The sequence below is a fragment of the Bos taurus genome, chromosome 4, assembly GCF_002263795.3.
Source record: "Bos taurus isolate L1 Dominette 01449 registration number 42190680 breed Hereford chromosome 4, ARS-UCD2.0, whole genome shotgun sequence".
NCBI lineage: Eukaryota > Metazoa > Chordata > Mammalia > Artiodactyla > Bovidae > Bos > Bos taurus.
In genome coordinates, this window is record NC_037331.1 from 107,156,851 (window position 1) to 107,175,039 (window position 18,189).

The window sequence follows — 18,189 nt, forward strand, 5'->3', positions numbered from 1 at the left end:
ACTCCTGCTTTCTTTTGGTCCCTATTTGCATGGAAAATCTTTTTCCAGCCCTTCACTTTCAGTCTGTATGTGTCCCCTGTTTTGAGGTGGGTCTCTTGTAGACAACATATGTAGGGGTCTTGTTTTTGTATCCATTCAGCCAGTCTTTGTCTTTTGGTTGGGGCATTCAACCCATTTACATTTAAGGTAATTACTGATAAGTATGTTCCCGTTGCCATTACTTTATTGTTTTGGGTTCGAGTTTATACACCGTTTTTGTGTTTCCTGTCTAGAGAATATCCTTTAGTATTTGTTGGAGAGCTGGTTTGGTGGTGCAGAATTCTCTCAGCTTTTGCTTGTCTGAAAAGCTTTTGATTTCTCCTTCATACTTGAATGAGATCCTTGCTGGGTACAATAATCTGGGCTGTAGGTTATTTTCTTTCATCATTTTAAGTATGTCTTGCCATTCCCTCCTGGCTTGAAGAGTTTCTATTGAAAGATCAGCTGTTATCCTTATGGGAATTCCCTTGTGTGTTATTTGTTGTTTTTCCCTTGCTGCTTTTAATATTTGTTCTTTGTGTTTGATCTTTGTTAATTTGATTAATATGTGTCTTGGGGTGTTTCTCCTTGGGTTTATCCTGTTTGGTACTCTCTGGGTTTCTTGGACTTGGGTGATTATTTCCTTCCCCATTTTAGGGAAGTTTTCAACTATTATCTCCTCAAGTATTTTCTCATGGTCTTTCTTTTTGTCTTCTTCTTCTGGAACCCCTATGATTCGAATGTTGTAGCGTTTAATATTGTCCTGGAGGTCTCTGAGATTGTCCTCATTTCTTTTAATTCGTTTTTCTTTTATCCTCTCTGATTCATTTATTTCTACCATTCTATCTTCTAATTCACTAATCCTGTCTTCTGCCTCTGTTATTCTACTATTTGTTGCCTCCAGAGTGTTTTTAATTTCACTTATTGCATTATTCATTATATATTGACTCTTTTTTATTTCTTCTAGGTCCTTGTTAAACCTTTCTTGCATCTTCTCAATCCTTGTCTCCAGACTATTTATCTGTGATTCCATTTTAGTTTCAAGATTTTGGATCAATTTCACTATCATTATTCGGAATTCTTTATCAGGTAGATTCCCTATCTCTTCCTCTTTTGTTTGGTTTGGTGGGCATTTATCCTGTCCCTTTATCTGCTGAGTATTCCTCTGTCTCTTCATCTTGTTTAAATTGCTGAGTTTGGGGTGTCCTTTCTGTATTCTGGCAGTTTGTGGAGTTCTCTTTATTGTGGCGTTTCCTCACTGTGTGTGGGTTTGTACAGGTGGCTTGTCAAGGTTTCCTGGTTAGGGAAGCTTGTGTCGGTGTTCTGGTGGGTGGAGCTGTATTTCTTCTCTCTGGAGTGCAATGAAATGTCCAGTAATGAGTTATGAGATGTCTATAGTTTTGGGGTGACTTTGGGCAGCCTGTATCTTGAAGCTCAGGGCTGTGTTCCTTTGTTGCTGGAGAATTTGCTTGGTATGTCTTGCCCTGGAACTTATTGGCCCTTGTGTGGTGCTTGGTTTCAGTGTCGGTATGGAGGCATTTGATGAGCTCCTGTCAATGAATGTTCCTTGGAGTCAGGAGTTCCCTGGAGTCAGGGTTTGGACTTAAGTCTCCTGCTTCTGATTATCGGTCTTATTTTTACAGTAGTTTCAAAACTTCTCCTTCTATACAGCACCATTGATAAAACATCTACATTAAAGATGATAAGTTTCTCTACAGTGAGGGTCACTCAGAGAGGTTCACAGGGTTACATGGAGAAGAGAAGAGGGAGGAGGGAGTTAGAGGTGACCCAAATGAGATGAGGTGAATCAATAGTGGAGAGAGTGGGCTAGCCAGTAGTCACTTCCTTATGTGCACTCCACAACTGGACCACTCAGAGATGTTCACGGGGTTATACAGAGAAGAGAAGAAGGAGGAAGGTAACAGAGGTGGCCAGAAGGATAAAAGGGGGGAATGAAAAGGAGGGAGACAGATCCAGCCAGTAATCCGTTCCCTAAGTGTTCTCCACCGTCTGGAACACACAGAAATTCACAGAGTTGGGTAGAGTAGAGAGGGGTTAGGGAGGAGACACAGGCGACCTGGTGGAGAAAAAGGAGGGTCCAAAGGGAGAGAGAGCAGTCAAGCCAGTAATCTCACTCCCTAGTGAAAAATGGGTCCTGAAGATTGGGTCCTTATAGGTACAAAATTGGTGACAAATACATAAAAGCAAATTCAAAAATACGATGTTAAAGAAAAGAAGAAGGAAAAGAAAGAGAGAAAGAACGAACAAACAAAAACAAACAAGGTCGTGAAAATTATAGAGAAAGTACAGGTACAAAATTGATAACTAATACCAGAAAGCGAAAATTAAAAATCTAGAGTAGAGTTTGGAATTTCAAAAATACGATGTTAAAGAAAAGAAGAAGGAAAAGAAAGAGAGAAAAAACGAACAAACAAAAACAAACAAGGTCGCGAAAATTATAAAGAAAGTACAAGTACAAAATTGATAACTAATACCAGAAAGCAAAAATTAAAAATCTAGAGTAGAGTTTGGAATTTCAAAAATACAATGTTAAAAAAAAAAAAGAAGAAGAAAAATAAAGAGAGAAAACAAACAAACAAATACGAACAATGTCACAAAAATTATAAAGAAAATACAGGTACAAAATTGATATCAAATACCAAAAAGCATAAATTAAAAATCTAGAGTAAAGTTTGGAATTTCAGATATACAATGTTATATAAAAGAAGAAGAGAAAGAAACAGAGAAGAAGAAGAAAAAAAAAAGTCACAGAAATTATATAAAAAAAAACTATAGGTACAAAATTGATAACATATACCAAAAAGCGAAAATTAAAAATCTAGAGTAGAGTTTAGAATTTCAAAAATACAATGTTAAAGAAAAGAAGAAAAAAACAAAAACAAACAAAAAAAAAACAAGGTCAAAGAATTATAAAATATATATATATGAAGTTTGTTGAAGAAGAAAAAAATAGGGTCTTTTTTTTTTTTTTTGCAAAGTAATAGGATATAAAGGTGAAAATTAAAGGAACAATAGAGGACTTAAAAAATTTTTTTTTAATTAAAAAAAAAAAGAAAGAATGATCGTAAAAATAATAAAAATATATCTAGGACTTTTTTTTTTTTTTTTTTTTGTGGGTGTTGTGGGTTCAGTTCATTTTTGGCTAGTTCCTTGGACAGATTTATATTTCTCAAGATCTATAGGCCCCTTCCTATGTAGTCCGTAGTAACCACAGGGTTTTGATCTATTGCCTGTAGCTTCCAAGGCGTTTCCCTCTGTTATATCTTCTTCTGTTTGCTAGTCTCTTCAGTATCTGGTTTCCGCCCTGACTCAAAGGGCACGGTGGAGGACACTTTTTTTTTTTTTTTTAGGCTTACTTGTTCAGTCGCGCTGTGGGGAGGGAGGGAGGGATGCTGCAAACAAATAACACTGGCGTGGGCTCGCAGTGCCTCAGCCACCCTGGGTCTGCCCCCGCTCACGGCGCGTGTAGCCTCCCTGTCCACACTGCTCGGACTCTAGGTTGTTCCGCCGGGAACAATCCGAGGCTGGCCCTGGGCTGCATGCACCTCCCAGGTCCAAGCCGCTCAGGTTCAGGCACTCGGGTAGTCCTCAGAGGCGCAGACTCAGTTGGGCCTGCGTTTTGTGCTCTTCCCAGGTCCGAGCGCCAATTTGCTCTTCCCAGGCGAGCGCCAATGCTGCGACTTATCGCCTCCCCGCCACTCGGTTATCTGGATGTAAAACTGGCGCACCTTCTCAGGCAGATGTTGACCGTCCAGACCCCCAAGAAGTTTTAGTTAGCAAAGAAGCCTGCTTACAATTTTATAGATAATGTCTCTCTGGGGCTGCGATTGCCCCCTTCCGGCTCTGGCTGCCTGTCACCGGAGGGGGAAGGTCTGCAGCCGGCTATCTCTGTTCAGTCCTTTGTTCCGTGCGCGGGCCTGGTGGTCTTAGGTTAGGGCTGGCTTTTCGCGTGGTAGGTATCCCACAGTCTGGTTTGCTAGCCCAAATTATTTCGCTCAGATAGCGCTCAGGGTATTCAGGCCAGATTCTTACTCTCAGCGATGCAGCCCACGCCGCGCCTCCCTGCCCAGCCCCGGTTTGCTAATGGCGGATGCAGGCGTCTGCGCTGCTTCTCTGCTGGGGGAGTTACCGTAGGGCTCGCAATCTGCGAGTTTTAAATTGTTTATTTATTTTTTCTCCCTGTTATGTTGCCCTCTGTGCTTCCAAAGCTCGGCACAGATTCGGCAGTGAGAAGGTTTCCTGATGTTTGGAAACTTCTCTCTTTTTAAGATTCCCTTCCCGGGACGGAACTCCGTCCCTCCCTCTTTTGTCTCTTTTTTTTTTGTTTGTAATATTTTTTCCTACCTCCTTTCGAAGAGTTGGGTTGCTTTTCTGGGTGCCTGATGTCCTCTGCCGGCATTCAGAAGTTGTTTTGTGGAATTTACTCGACGTTTAAATGCTCTTTTGATGAATTTGTGGGGGAGAAAGTGTTCTCCCCGTCCTACTCCTCCGCCATCTTGGCTCCTCCCCCTGATTTCCTTTAGGATTGATTGGTTTGATCTCCTCGTAGTCCAAGGGACTTTCTCTTGTCTTCTCTAACACCACAATTGAAAAGCATCAATTCTTCAGTGTTCAGCCTTTGTTATGTCCAACTCTCACATTCATATATGACTACTGGAAAAACCATAGCTTTGGATACATGCACCTTTGTTGGCAAAGTGATGTCTCTGCTTTTTAATACTCTGTCTAGGTTTGTCACAGCTTCCCTTCCAAGGAACAAGCATCTTTTAATTTCAAGACTGCAGTCACCATTCACAGTGATTTTGGAGCCCAAGAAAATAAAATCTGTTACTGTTTCCTCATCTATTTGCCATGAAGTGATGGGACTGGATGCCATAATATTAGTTGTTTGAATGTTGAGTTTCAAGCCAACATTTTCACTTTCCTCTTTCACCCTCATCAAAAGACTTTTTAGTTCCTCTTCACTTTCTGCCATCAGAGTGGTATCGTCTGCATATCTGAGGTTGTTTATATTTCTCCCAGAAATCTAGATTCCAGATTCCGATCCATTCAGCCAGGCATTTCATATGATGTACTCTGTATGGAAATTAAGTAAGAGGGTGATGATATATAGTCTTGCCATCCTCCTTTCCCAGTTTGGAACTAGTCCCTTGTTCCATGTCTGTTTTAACTGTTGCTTCTTGACCTGCATATAGGCTTCTCAGGAGACAGGTAAGGTGGTCTAGTAGTTCCATCTCTTTAATAGTTTTCCACAGTTTGTTATGATCCACACAGTGAAAGGCTTTAGCATAGTCAAAGATTCAGTTGGTGAGATATGGCCACTACCTCAGGAAATATACAGTCTTCTAGGGCAGGGGTTGGGAAACTGTTTCTGTATTAGGCCAGATAGAAAATTTTCAAGGTTTTCTGGGTCATACATTCTACATTACAGCTAATTCAGCTCTCCCATAATAGCACTAAATAGCCATAGATAATGTATAAAAAAGGAATAAATGTTGCTGGTACCAATAAATCTAAATATAGGGACACTGAAATTAGAATTATATATAATTTTTACATCATAAAATCTTCTTTTTTAACCATTTAAAAATATAAAAAAATTCTTTTCCCGTGGACCATACAAAAACAGTGGCAGGCCAATTTTGACCTATGGGCAATAGTTTGCCACAGTATTATAAAGGAAATGGAACAAAATTGCAAAATTGCAACACAAGGTATACACATAAAGAGCACTGATATAAAAAGGAAAAAGGGATTCTTTCAGCATGTAGACTGAGGTCATGATGGTGAAGAGAAACTGAAGTAGTTCTCACTTTGGTTTGCATTTCAGAAAGCATCTCATTTCTTATCATCATTTAGGTTCATCTGCCCCAAATCTAAGGACTCCAAACTAATGGGTGAATGCAAGACACAAATCACATATTAGCATCATTCTTAGATATCTGCTGAGTGTGAGGTGAATGATTTATATTACTTCTTAGCCCTAGCAGCATTTAACCCCAGTGATAGGTCTTCTGGAGACACAAGCTTCCGCTTTTACTCTGTACTGTCCATTATTGTGATATCTGGGACCATCAGGCTCTCCCCTATTTTTCCCACTAAAATTCATGCTTTTGAAGCCTAATCCTGCTGTATAAAATATAGATCCTATAAAATATACATGACCAAGTGGTTGTGTGTCTTGCCAGAGTGATGTGGTTTGGTTGTCCTTCTAGCATCAAATTTGGGTTGAGCTACTTTCAGCAAAATCTGATCCTTGTTATCTTGAGATTTTTTTCCCCCATTTTATGGAAATTATCGCTGTATGCATGCTATTGCCTGATTTCTTTGAGCCTTCTACATAGTCCTCATCAAAGTATAGCAGGATAACAAAATAAGAAGTGTGATCCTGGACAAGTTATAAAACCTCTTAAGAATCAGCTCTCTTTTTCGTAAGTTGCAAAGAATAATAAGCTCCTTGTGAGAAGTTTGAGAGGATTCAATGAAATATTATATGTAAAGTACTTAGTAAAATGACTAAGGATAAAGAATGGTTAGAGCAAAGAAATTTCATATAGATATGGTGGGCATACAATTGGAATATCTGTTTTCACAAAACTGACAATATTAGCTAAAGCTAGACACACACATAATCTGTGATATAGCAATTGCACCACTGGGAAACAGAAATGAGGACATTTGTGGGACAAAAGATGAGTGTGTGTGTATGTGAATGTCCATAGGAGTGTTCTTTTTAACAGCAGCAAAGCAGAAACAAACCAAATGTCTATCAATGGGATGGATATCAGATTTGAGATGCTTTCAGTGGGTAGTAAACTTTTGAAGTATTTTCAGAATGAGGGCAGACTTTTAGATAAAAAATGCATAATTTGACAATGCCCAGTTAAAAGGAACCCCCAATAGTAAGGCAAAATGGGGAAAGGTCCCATGAAATAGCTGCATCAGTTCTGAAGATAGTATATGATTATAGCCCATGTATAATTTCAGAACCTTGTTAGAAGAGATATTGCTCAAAGATATCTGAGAAGTCCATGAGTAACTGGACACTTTGGTTCAAATAATCTCAATCATGAGTACATGGACAGAAAGTCATGGGCAAATTTTAACTTCCTTAAAGTGAAACTTCACCAAAGGCAGGAGAATGTCTCCAGGGGAACCAGGGCTTCAGATTCTCCTCTCTTTTCTGGCTCATTAAAAAATTATTCTCACTTGTAAATTCTTTAAAAGCAGGTGAGAGTTTAAGGTGAGAGAATTACCATATAGAAAAAGAGAAAAAACAACAGAAACCTAACAAGCACAGCATAACTGGCCTGCAGAGATTTTGTCTCTGAGGGAAAAGAAGATCCCACATCTTGCCCAGCCCAACTCTTCCTGGAGCAATGCTGGCCTCTTGTCCTGGAGGTAAGGCAGTCATGATCAGAGGCTCTCCATTGGGTTCTTAGGATTATGGTCAAGAAGAAATGATTTCCTTAACACACAGCTTCTTTCTAGGCTCATGTGACAGTTGGGTTGAGTTTGGTTAGTATAGAGATAAAGGTCACATTTGAACAATTTGTTGTAAGAAAATATATTTCAATAGCCAAACTGGTGAGAAATTTCTTTGAATACCTCTGAGAAATGAAGTACCTATAATAGGGCTTTTACTGCATTCATGGAATCATTGAACATAAGTTACTATAGGCTGTGTTCCCTGTGTCACATTGCACCCCCAGCACCTGTACACTGCTGGAAATCTGGACCAGGGGACAGGTTTGTGTTAACCAGCTCATTCTTAAACAATGATGGTCAGAGGTGGTAACTTCAGCTGGATAACTGGCTTTAAACTTTCTGTTGCTCCAAGAAGTGTAGGTGTGCATTAGGAAGTAGGAATCAGGTGGGGATAGCAACTTAGCCAGTTAACATTTGGGAGAAATCTCAAGCTTTCCTGCCAGCTTCTTTTTTGAGAAGAACATTTCTTTAGGGAGATTGAATCACAGTTCTAGGAAGGAAAGGTGGTTTAGGAATGCTGTTGTTTTATTGTTATTGTCACTTATAACACCACCACCTTATTTTTGAAAGTCTGTTTTTAACTTTTATTTATGTATCATATTTTTGAAAGTTTTAATAATTTTACTTGTTTTGTTGTTGAATCTTTATTTTTGATTAAAAATTATTCTTTTTACTACTGACATCATATCCTAATTCCATCACTCTTCCTACTTCCCTCACTCCAATGAATTGGGACAGATTTGAATGTATGCTGTGTTTAGACAGATGAAGAGGCTACAGCTAGACTCCCAAATTCACAGGTTCCACAGCTGTGGATTCACCAACCATGGATTGAAAATATTAAAAATAATTCTAGAAAGTTATCAAAAGCAAAACTTGAATTTGCTGCATACTGGCAACTATTTACATCACATTTACTTTTTATTAGATATTGTAAGTAATCTAGAGATGATTTAAAGTGTACAGGAGCATGTGTGTGAGTTATATGCAATAACAGACCACTTTATATAAGGGAGCTGAGCATCCATGGATTTTGGTGTTCACTGGAGTTCTGGAACCAATCCCATGGATACTGAGGGGTAAGAGTAGGTAATGATAGTTGAACTGGGAAATGCAAGTTCATTGACAAAGCAATTAATTCACCCCAGGACATGGCACTTTAAAAGCATGAAGATGATGCAGAAACATGACATGCTAACAATGAGTGTTTCTATTTGTATCAATAACTTGCTGAGCCTTTAAGGGGAATTACTGACCCAAGAACAGGGATTACTATATTTTCTTTGTCAAGCCCTTAACTATTATTTGTTTTTAAGAGATGAAAGCCTCAAAACCACAAGAGATCATCATCAGATTTTTCAGCAAAATCTCATTTGGTTCCTGAGAATCATCAGGTACCTCCTGGATTGTTTTGCTTTGTTTTCCTTTTAGCCCTCTCCCAGAGAACTTGTGTTACACGAATTGTTTTGTGTGTTATAGCAGGATTAAAGACTACCTCACGTACCTTTCTAGAAATATTGTCTATTAAAATGTTGTATGTACATGGTCACATTCCACTGAAAGTTCTCTGATTTTCCCCTCTGAAGTCGCTTACCTCTCTCTGGTACCTGAGGTCTTCACCAGTGATAATTTCATATTCCAACTTTTCCCTTTTTACTGGGGATAAAAAGTTAGGTTTCCTCTTTCTTTGATAGAAATATTACAAAGTGACTTGCTAATTGGAAGCTCTAGAGTAAATTCTAAAGAATAAAAGAACATTTTGTACTTTTATTGCCTCCTCTTGTAACTTATATAAATTATCTCTTGAAGTGAGAATGGTTTATCAAGCTTCATTCATAGACATTAGAAAGATTATCAAATGCAAATTTCCATAGACCCTTCTCTGCTGGATGGCACCTTTGACATCTTATTTATCTGCGGTTATCTGCCCTGACTGTGATGAATACCCTCAAAACAAAGTGTGATTTTCATCATATATTCAATGACCCTCTCTGATCACAGGCAGCAAGCAGGTAACATTTTCTTGGGATAGCTGTGCTTACATTTCACTTTCTCTACACAAAGGACAGAATAATTTGAGGGGCAGAGCATGTGGAAAATCTAGAGTGGGCTTTGTTTGGTCTGTGAGGTTCCTGGAAATCACTTGTGATTTGAATAAGGCCCAAGTAAGATTACAAAGGTCCGTCTAGTCAAGGCTATGGTTTTTCCAGTGGTCATGTATGGATGCGAGAGTTGGACTGTGAAGAAAGCTGAGTGACAAAGAATTGATGCTTTTGGACTGTGGTGTTGGAGAAGACTCTTGAGAGTCCCTTGGACTGCAAGGAGATCCAACCAGTCCATTCTGAAGGAGATCAGCCCTGGGTGTTCTGGGAAGGAATGATGCCAAAGCTGAAACTCCAGTACTTTGGCCACCTCATGTGAAGAGTTGACTCATTGGAAGAGTCTGATGCTGGGAGGGATTGGGGGCAGGAGGAGAAGGGGACGACAGAGGATGAGATGGCTGGATGACATCACTGACTCGATGGACGTGAGTCTGAGTGAACTCCGGGAGTTGGTGATGGACAGGGAGGCCTGGCATGCTGCGATTCATGGGGTCGCAAAGAGTCGGACACGACTGAGCGACTGAACTGAACTGAACTGAATTGAAAATTACTAAGCGTTTCAGAGATAATACTCAAGCTCTTGTACTTTCTGAAGTACTAGTACATCAGCAGGATTAGAAAGTTTGAGGATGGTATTGAACAGAGTATGCTATTACTTTCTGGTCATGTCAGGCACAGTAAGAGGGAGCATAGCATTAGGATGAGAAAAGACAGTTTTCTAAGGCACAGGGGACAGTCATGTATTTCAGATGGAGATAAAAGTAAAGAGGGTTAAAGGAAAGAGGTAATCATCAGTCATTTCACTGAGTTAACTTTAATTTTTCCATTACATTTTGTAGTCTCCAAACCACAAAAATCCCTATCCAGAATATATAGAAATAGAATTGGAAAGAAGGTGCAACCAGTTTCCCCTTACCGTTTAGTTAATAGGCTAGCACATGTGCAACTATCTGAGCTTTTATCTCTAAGGAAGATGGTTAATGCATCTTTGTTTCTTGACAGTCATCCTCTGTTGTTGACCCCACGCACTGTGGTTCTTTCAAGGGAGGAGAAATACAATACAGATTCTTCCCGCTTATTCTCTCAACCAGATAAAAGACAAATAGGTGAAGGTTTCTCAAAACTGAGTCTGATTACTCAGGTCTTCGTTTTCCATCTCACTGAACTGGAGATGTAATTTTTGACAATTTTTAGCTCCTAAAAACTATTTTATATTTGCTACCTTCTTACTTATAACCCAAAATTTGTGATGTTAAAAGGTGGAAATTTAATATCTCATTTTCACAATCAAAGAATCCAGAAGTAAAAAAGTGATAAAACCATTCATCCCTGTTAGGTTCCATTCAATATGGATTTTGAGATCATAAGAAGGGAAAAACTGGTATCTAACAAAGAAGTAAACAAACTCCACAGTTAGGAGTTGGCTTTAAAGAAAAAATCACATTTTACAGTTAACATTTTAACTCAATTATCTAAGCATTTTAATGAAAATCTTCCCACTTAAGGAATGAGAAGAGTTTTCTATTCTCCTTGGATCTGAGCCATATCGTGCATTCTACGGTGGTCGCAAACCCAGAAGGAGACACATGATCTGAAAACGCACACCACTTAATATTGGATGGCTGTTTTGTCTAAATGACTTCATAAGATCCTCTGGCACCTTAAGTATCTAGTCTTTTTCGATTTATAACTTGGGTTTGGACTTCAGAGGCCCATGGGCAGGGAAAACCAGACAGGGATGAGTGAGTTCATTCTTCTGGGGCTGTCCAGCCTCTGGGAGACCCAGGTCTCCCTCTTTGTCCTTTTCCTGGCCATGTATCTGGTGACCGTGCTGGGGAACTTCCTGATAATACTCCTTATCAGACTGGACAGCCGGCTAAACACACCCATGTACTTTTTCCTCAGTGTCCTGTCGTTTGTGGACGTCTGTTATACCAACAGCACGGTCCCCCAGATGCTCGTTCACTTCCTGTCAGCCCGGAAGTCCATTCCATTCTACAGCTGTGTGCTCCAGCTGCTTATCTCCTTGGCAATGGGCAGCACAGAGTTCTTCCTGCTGGGGGCCATGGCCTATGACCGCTACGTGGCAGTGTGCCACCCCTTGCACTATACGGTCATCATGCACGGAGAGCTGTGCCTGGGGCTGGCGGCAGGCTGCTTGGCTGCTGGTTTCATGAATTCGCTGATGCAGACAGTCATCACCTTTCAGCTACCTCTGTGCCATAAGGTTGTTAATCACTTTGCCTGTGAGATGTTGGCTATGCTGAAGCTGGCCTGTGTGGACACCTCCTTCAACAAGGTCATGGTGGCTGTCTCAGGATTTCTGGTCATCATGCTTCCCTGTTTTCTTGTTCTTTTCTCCTACGGTCATATAGTCGCTACCATTCTGCGTATTCGCTCTGCCCAGGGACGCCGCAAAGCGTTTGGGACCTGCGCCTCTCACCTCACTGTGGTTTTCATGTGCTTTGGCACAGCCATCTTCACATACTTGAGACCCACGGCTGGCTCCTCCGCAGAACAGGAGAAGAAAGTTGCTTTGTTCTATGCTGTGGTGACCCCAATGCTGAATCCCTTAATCTATAGCTTGAGAAACAAGGAAGTGATGAGCGCCTTTAGAAGAGTGTTGGGGAAGTTTAGTGAAAAAAGGTAACAATTCAAAGAATTTCTCTTTCCAACAGCCCATAAAATGACATTTTAATTAAAAAGAAAATGATGGATGTGCCCTTTCTCCTCAGATTTGCTGATAAGGCAGATCATGATGAACAAGCTTTTCTAGACTGACTTTCCACATTCATCCACATTTTGACTGTGTGCATCATTCCACCCAGTCCATTCTAAAGGAGATCAGCCCTGGGTGTTTGGAAGGAATGACGCTAAAGCTGAAACTCCAGTACTTTGGCCACCTCATGCGAAGAGCTGACTCATTGGAAAAGACTCTGATGCTGGGAGGGATTGGGGACAGGAGGTAAAGGGGACGACAGAGGATGAGATGGCTGGATGGCATCACCGACTCGAAGGATGTGAGTTTGAGTGAACTCTGGGAGATGGTGACGGACAGGGAGGCCTGGTGTGCTGCGATTCATGGGGTCGCAAACAGTTGGACATGACTGAGTGACTGAACTGAACTGAACTGATCACTACTGCAGTAAACAATCTGCCTGCAGCACAGGAGATGTAGGTTTGATCTCTGGGTCACGACAGTACCCTGGAGGAGGAAATGGCAACTCACTCCAGTATCCTTGCCTGGGAAATCCCATGGACAGAGGAGCCTGGAGGGCTATAGTCCATGGGGTCACAAAAGAGTCAACATGATTGAGCAAAACAACAACAACAACAACAAAAATTTTTAAAGCCTTTAATTCTTATGCTGCAGTCTTCTGGATAACCTCTCCTCCTAGACTTCATATCCCCCTTTTTACTTTCAAATTCTTCTTGCATGTTCCCTCAGAAAATGCAATATAAATAGTAAAAAATTTCAGGGTGGGAACAGCCACACTTCATGTGGCTTTGAAAACTCTCTAACCTCTAGTTTCCTCAATTATAAAAACAAGTGATCATAACCAGTGATGTGATTATTTTGAAGATTATAGATTATCTATGTAAAATGCCTAGTAGAGTGGTGGCATAGAGTAGATATTCAACTATTTTTTTTAAAGTAGGATTACACAATTGTAGGGCCACATGTTATGCAAACCTCTATATATACAACTATTCAAAATGAGTTTTTTTCCTTTTGCTATGGCTCTAGTAGATCACGTTCTATGTCTGCTCAAAGTAATTACTTTACCCAGAACTATGGCATTTATTCATTCATCCATCCATGCATCTATCTCTACCTAACTACCTACCTACACATCTATCTCTTATGTATTTTTTTAGCTACAGGCCAGACAAGACCTTTCTTGTGATCTCCAAACATATGTATCAATGTTTGATTGACTCCTTCACTTACATTATATAAATCTCATTCTTACCATAGTTAAAATAGAGCTATTATGCTTGCTTCCTCTGCCCCAAGCTATTCCTTTCCTCTTGCCACCAAACACCTTCACTGTATTAGTAAAAGGGACCATCATACCTCAGAGTAATTTCTGATTCCTTTCTTTTACATTCTACCCAGCAATAGATTTCATTTGCTTGCCAAAAAAATATGTGATTAACTGGTCTGTTTCCACCTCTCTTTTTTACATTCTGTTCTGCACACAACAACTTTAATTTTTAAAATTATTGTTTGCTTTTTTACTTTATGTTGTAAGCAAAAACAGAGGCAGAACACAATACTGAATGTATAACTTATTGAATTATTATAAGACAAACCCTCTTGTAACCACCGCTCAAGTTAAAACAACAACAAAAGATCTGCTAGCTGCTCCAACAGCCCCTCCACGTATCCTAATGACAACTCCTTTTTCCCAAAAGTAACTATTCTTTTGACCTTTGTAGTAATTACTGTATTGTATTTACTTATGGCTTTATTCTTCAAGCAAACATCCCTAGTCACTGTAGTCGAATTTTGCCCAGTTTTCTCTATTTGATATGCTTAGAAATCTCTCTACTCTACAGGGCCCCTCTAACTCTGTTTTTTCCCTACAGTTTATTTGAGTGATCTGGGCCATTTGACCTGTAGAAGGCTTCTTTATCTTAGAAAACAAATCAGGTCACATCTTTTTCCTGCTTAGAATAAAATCCAAACTCCACATGTGCAGGGCCTGATATGGCCTTGTGTGTGCCTGCTTCTTCATCTGCATCCTGATTCCCTCCTCCTCTCTGATTGTTCTCAGGGCACACCGTTTGTCTATCAGGGTTGGAAGAAAAGGACTGTCTCTATAAAAGGAAATTTTATTTTTTTACAAGTCATATGAATTCATGAAAAAAATAATTGTAGGCCTGTTAGATTTTTCTATGTGAAATCTGAGACTTACCCAATGTATTAATAATTTACTAATAAGCACTCATAGGTTTAGTAATAAATGCTACCTTTCACTGGAAATTCTCAATCCTATCAATTAGTGTCATAATAACTGGGCTCAAATTTATGAGTAAAATCTCAAGAGTAAAGATATTTTGATCTCTCACTTTTTAAGAGGAGAAAATTCAAGTGTTTGCCTTAGAAAGGGCAAAATATTATGTTCACCAGTTAAACTATAAACTTCATGTAAGGACTATGTATTTTGTCTCATTTTTTTCCCCAGTGCCTTAACAGTGCCAATAAATACCTGCTTTGAAACTTTCTTTACTATTTTAGAGGTTGCCTTTTATGAAACATATAAAGATAATTCATATTAGAATTTAGTATAGTGGTAAATAAGACTTTTAAAAATAGGTGCTGAGTTAACTGGTCCGTATTGTTCCTCAGTAGATGAAATATTATCACCCATACAAGTCTTCTTTCATTAACTGAAATTGATTAATTCTATTTTATCCCATTCTTTATTCTTAATTCTTCCTTGCTGTGTGGACAACTATTCTGGTATGTTTAATGCATGCAATGATGTTTGAGAGTATGTTTATGTATTTAGAAATATATTAACTACTCAATAAACTAAACAATGTCTAAGTTTATTTATTTTTTTAACCAAACCCTCTATTGCTAGTCTATTACTTCAATAGACTAATAGACTAATATACAGAGTAATCCATGGTGTATACCATATTTTAGCTACCATTCTTTGTTGTGGTACCCAACCCCCCCCTCACCACATATGGCCCTATGATTTACACCATAATACATGTGCACTTAAAGACCTATGGGGATTTATTTAGGGGATATACACAGGAACCAAATAGCTTGGTAATGGATAATGCTCTCCAGATTGGCTTTATCTACACTCTTACTTTGGAGAAGGCAATGGCACCCCACTCCTGGACTCTTGCCTGGAAAATCCCATGGACAGAGGAGCCTGGTAGGCTGCAGTCTATGGGGTCACTAAGAGTCAGACACGACTGAGCAACTTCACTTTCACTTTTCACTTTCATGCATTGGAGAAGGAAATGGCAACCCACTCCAGTGTTCTTGCCTGGAGAATCCCAGGGGCGGGGGAGCCTGGTGGGCTGCTGTCTCTGGGGTCGCACAGAGTCGGACACGACTGAAGTGACTTAGCAGCAGCAGCACACTCTTACTTCAGTGTGGGAGGGTTCTTATGTATCCACAGCCTGCTTGTTTTAAATTTTTTCTACCCTAGAAGGTATAAATTTGTTTTATTTTGCATTATTCTTATAATTAATCAATATGAACATGTCTTCACATGCTGAACTTCTGATTTTATCTACCTTCACCCCACTCCATTCTATTCATGCCTTCCCCAGCTCAGTTCATGATAACTCCATCATTGCAGTGATTAGGACATTTCTGTCTTTTTCTCATATCTGCTTTAAATGGGCAAGCGTAGCCTGTTGTCTCTGTTCTCAAAATATATACATAATATGATCACATCTCAACATCGCATCTCACACATCCCAGTGTGAGCCACCCTTCCTCCTGCTCGAGTTACTGCAATTGCCAGTATCAAGTTTCCCTGCTTCTGTTCTTATATCCCAGGATTCAGAGTGATCCATTTAAAACATAAATGAAAGAGACACGTGTACCCCAATGTTCATCACAGCACTGTTTATAATAGCCAGGACATGGAAGCAACCTAGATGTCCATCAGCAGATGAATGGATAAGAAAGCTGTGGTACATATACACAAAAGAGTATTACTCAGCCATTAAAAAGAATACATTTGAATCAGTTCTAATGAGGTCGATGAAACTGGAGCCTATTATACAGAGTGAAGTAAGCCAGAAAGAAAAACACCAATATAGTATACTAACACATATATATGGAATTTAGAAAGATGGTAACGATAATCCTGTATGAGAGACAGCATAAGAGAGACACAGATGTATTGAACAGTCTTTTGGACTCTGTGGGAGAGGGTGAAGGTGGGATGATTTGGGAGAATGGCATTGAAACATGTATATTATCATATGTGAAACGAATCGCCAGTCCAGGTTTGATGCATGATACAGGATGCTTGGAGCTGGTGCACTGGGATGACCCAGAGGGATGGGATGGGGAGGGAGGTGGGAGGGGGTTTCAGGATGGGGAACACGTGTACACCCGTGGTGGATTCATGTCAATGTATGGCAAAACCAATACAATATTGTAAAGTAATTAGCCTCCAATTAAAATAAATAAATTCATATTAAAAATAAATAAAACATAACTCAAATCATGTCCTTCCTCTTTCAACCTTGCACTTATTCAGAGTAAAACCCAAATATTTACAATGAACACAGGCTTTTCTTCTAACTATACTGTCTGCATGGAATGCCTCTTTCTCAGGTACGCACTTCTTTATCTCCTCCAGTTCTTCATTTAACTATCATCAATGCCCTATTTGATCCTGCAAACATTCTCCTTGCCCCCTACTCCTATTTCTTCTTCAGTTCAGTTCAGTTGCTCAGACGTGTCTGACTCTGTGACCCCATGGACTGCAGCACGCCAGGCTTCCCTGTCCATCACCAACTCCCAGAGCCTACTCAAACTCATGTCCATCACATCAGTGATGCCATCTAACTATCTGATCCTCTGTCGTCCCCTTCTCCTCCCACCTTGAATCTTTCCCAGCATCAGGGTCTTTTCCAGTGAGTCAATTCTTCACATCAGGTGGCCAAAATATTGGAGCTTCAGCTTCAGCATCAGTCCTTCCAGTGAATATTCAGGACTGGTTTCCTTTAGGATGGACTGGTTGGATAGCCTTGCAGTCCAAGGGACTCTCAAGAGTCTTCTCCAACACCACAGTTCAAAAGCATCAATTCTTCTGCACTCAGCTTTCTTTATATCCATATATATATCTCATATCCATATATGACTACTGGAAAAACCATAACTTTGACTAGATGGACCTTTGTTGGTAAAGTAATGTCTCTGCTTTTTAATATGCTGTCTAGGTTGATTATAACTTTTCTTCCAAGAAGCAAACATCTTTTAATATCATGGCTGCTGTAACCACCTGCAGTGATTTTGGAGCCCCAAAATAAAGTCTGTCACTCTTTCCATTGATTCCCCATCTATTTGATGGGGAATCATGATCTTAATTTTCTGAATGTTGAGTTTTAAGCCAACTTTTTCACTCTCCTCTTTCACTTTCATCAGGAGGCTCTTTAGTTCTTGTTTGCTTTCTGCCATAAGGGTGGTGTCATCTATATATCTGAGGTTGATGTTTCTCCCAGCAATCTTGATTCCAGCTTGTGATTCATCCAGCCCAGCATTTTACATGATGTACTCTGCATATAAGTCAAGTTAGCAGGGTGACAATATACAACCTTGACATGCTCCTTTCCTGATTTGGAACAAGTCCTGTTGTTGCATGTCCAGTTTTAACTGTTGCTTCTTGACCTGCATACAGATTTCTCAGGAGGCAGGTCAGGTGGTCTGGTATTCCCATCTCTTTCAGAATTTTCCACAGTTTGTTGTGAGCCACACAGTCAAAGGCTTTGTCATAATCAATAAAGCAAAAGTAGATGTTTTCCTGGAACTCTCTTGCTTTTGCGATGATCCAGTGGATGTTGGCAA

At 39.8% G+C, this 18,189-nt stretch overlaps 1 protein-coding gene across 1 annotated transcript; it reads left to right on the forward strand.

The window, feature by feature from the left end:
• The first annotated feature begins 11,343 nt into the window (after positions 1–11,343).
• Positions 11,344–12,279, forward strand: OR2Q2 (olfactory receptor family 2 subfamily Q member 2). The gene has a single exon (NM_001390097.1). The coding sequence runs from the start codon at positions 11,344–11,346 to the stop codon at positions 12,277–12,279; it is 936 nt and encodes a 311-aa protein (NP_001377026.1).
• Positions 12,280–18,189: the final 5,910 nt, after the last annotated feature.

Excerpts from the sequence above, each read along its gene's own strand:
- OR2Q2 (NM_001390097.1), top strand. The coding sequence starts at position 11,344 with ATGGGCAGGGAAAACCAGACAGGGATGAGTGAGTTCATTCTTCTGGGG.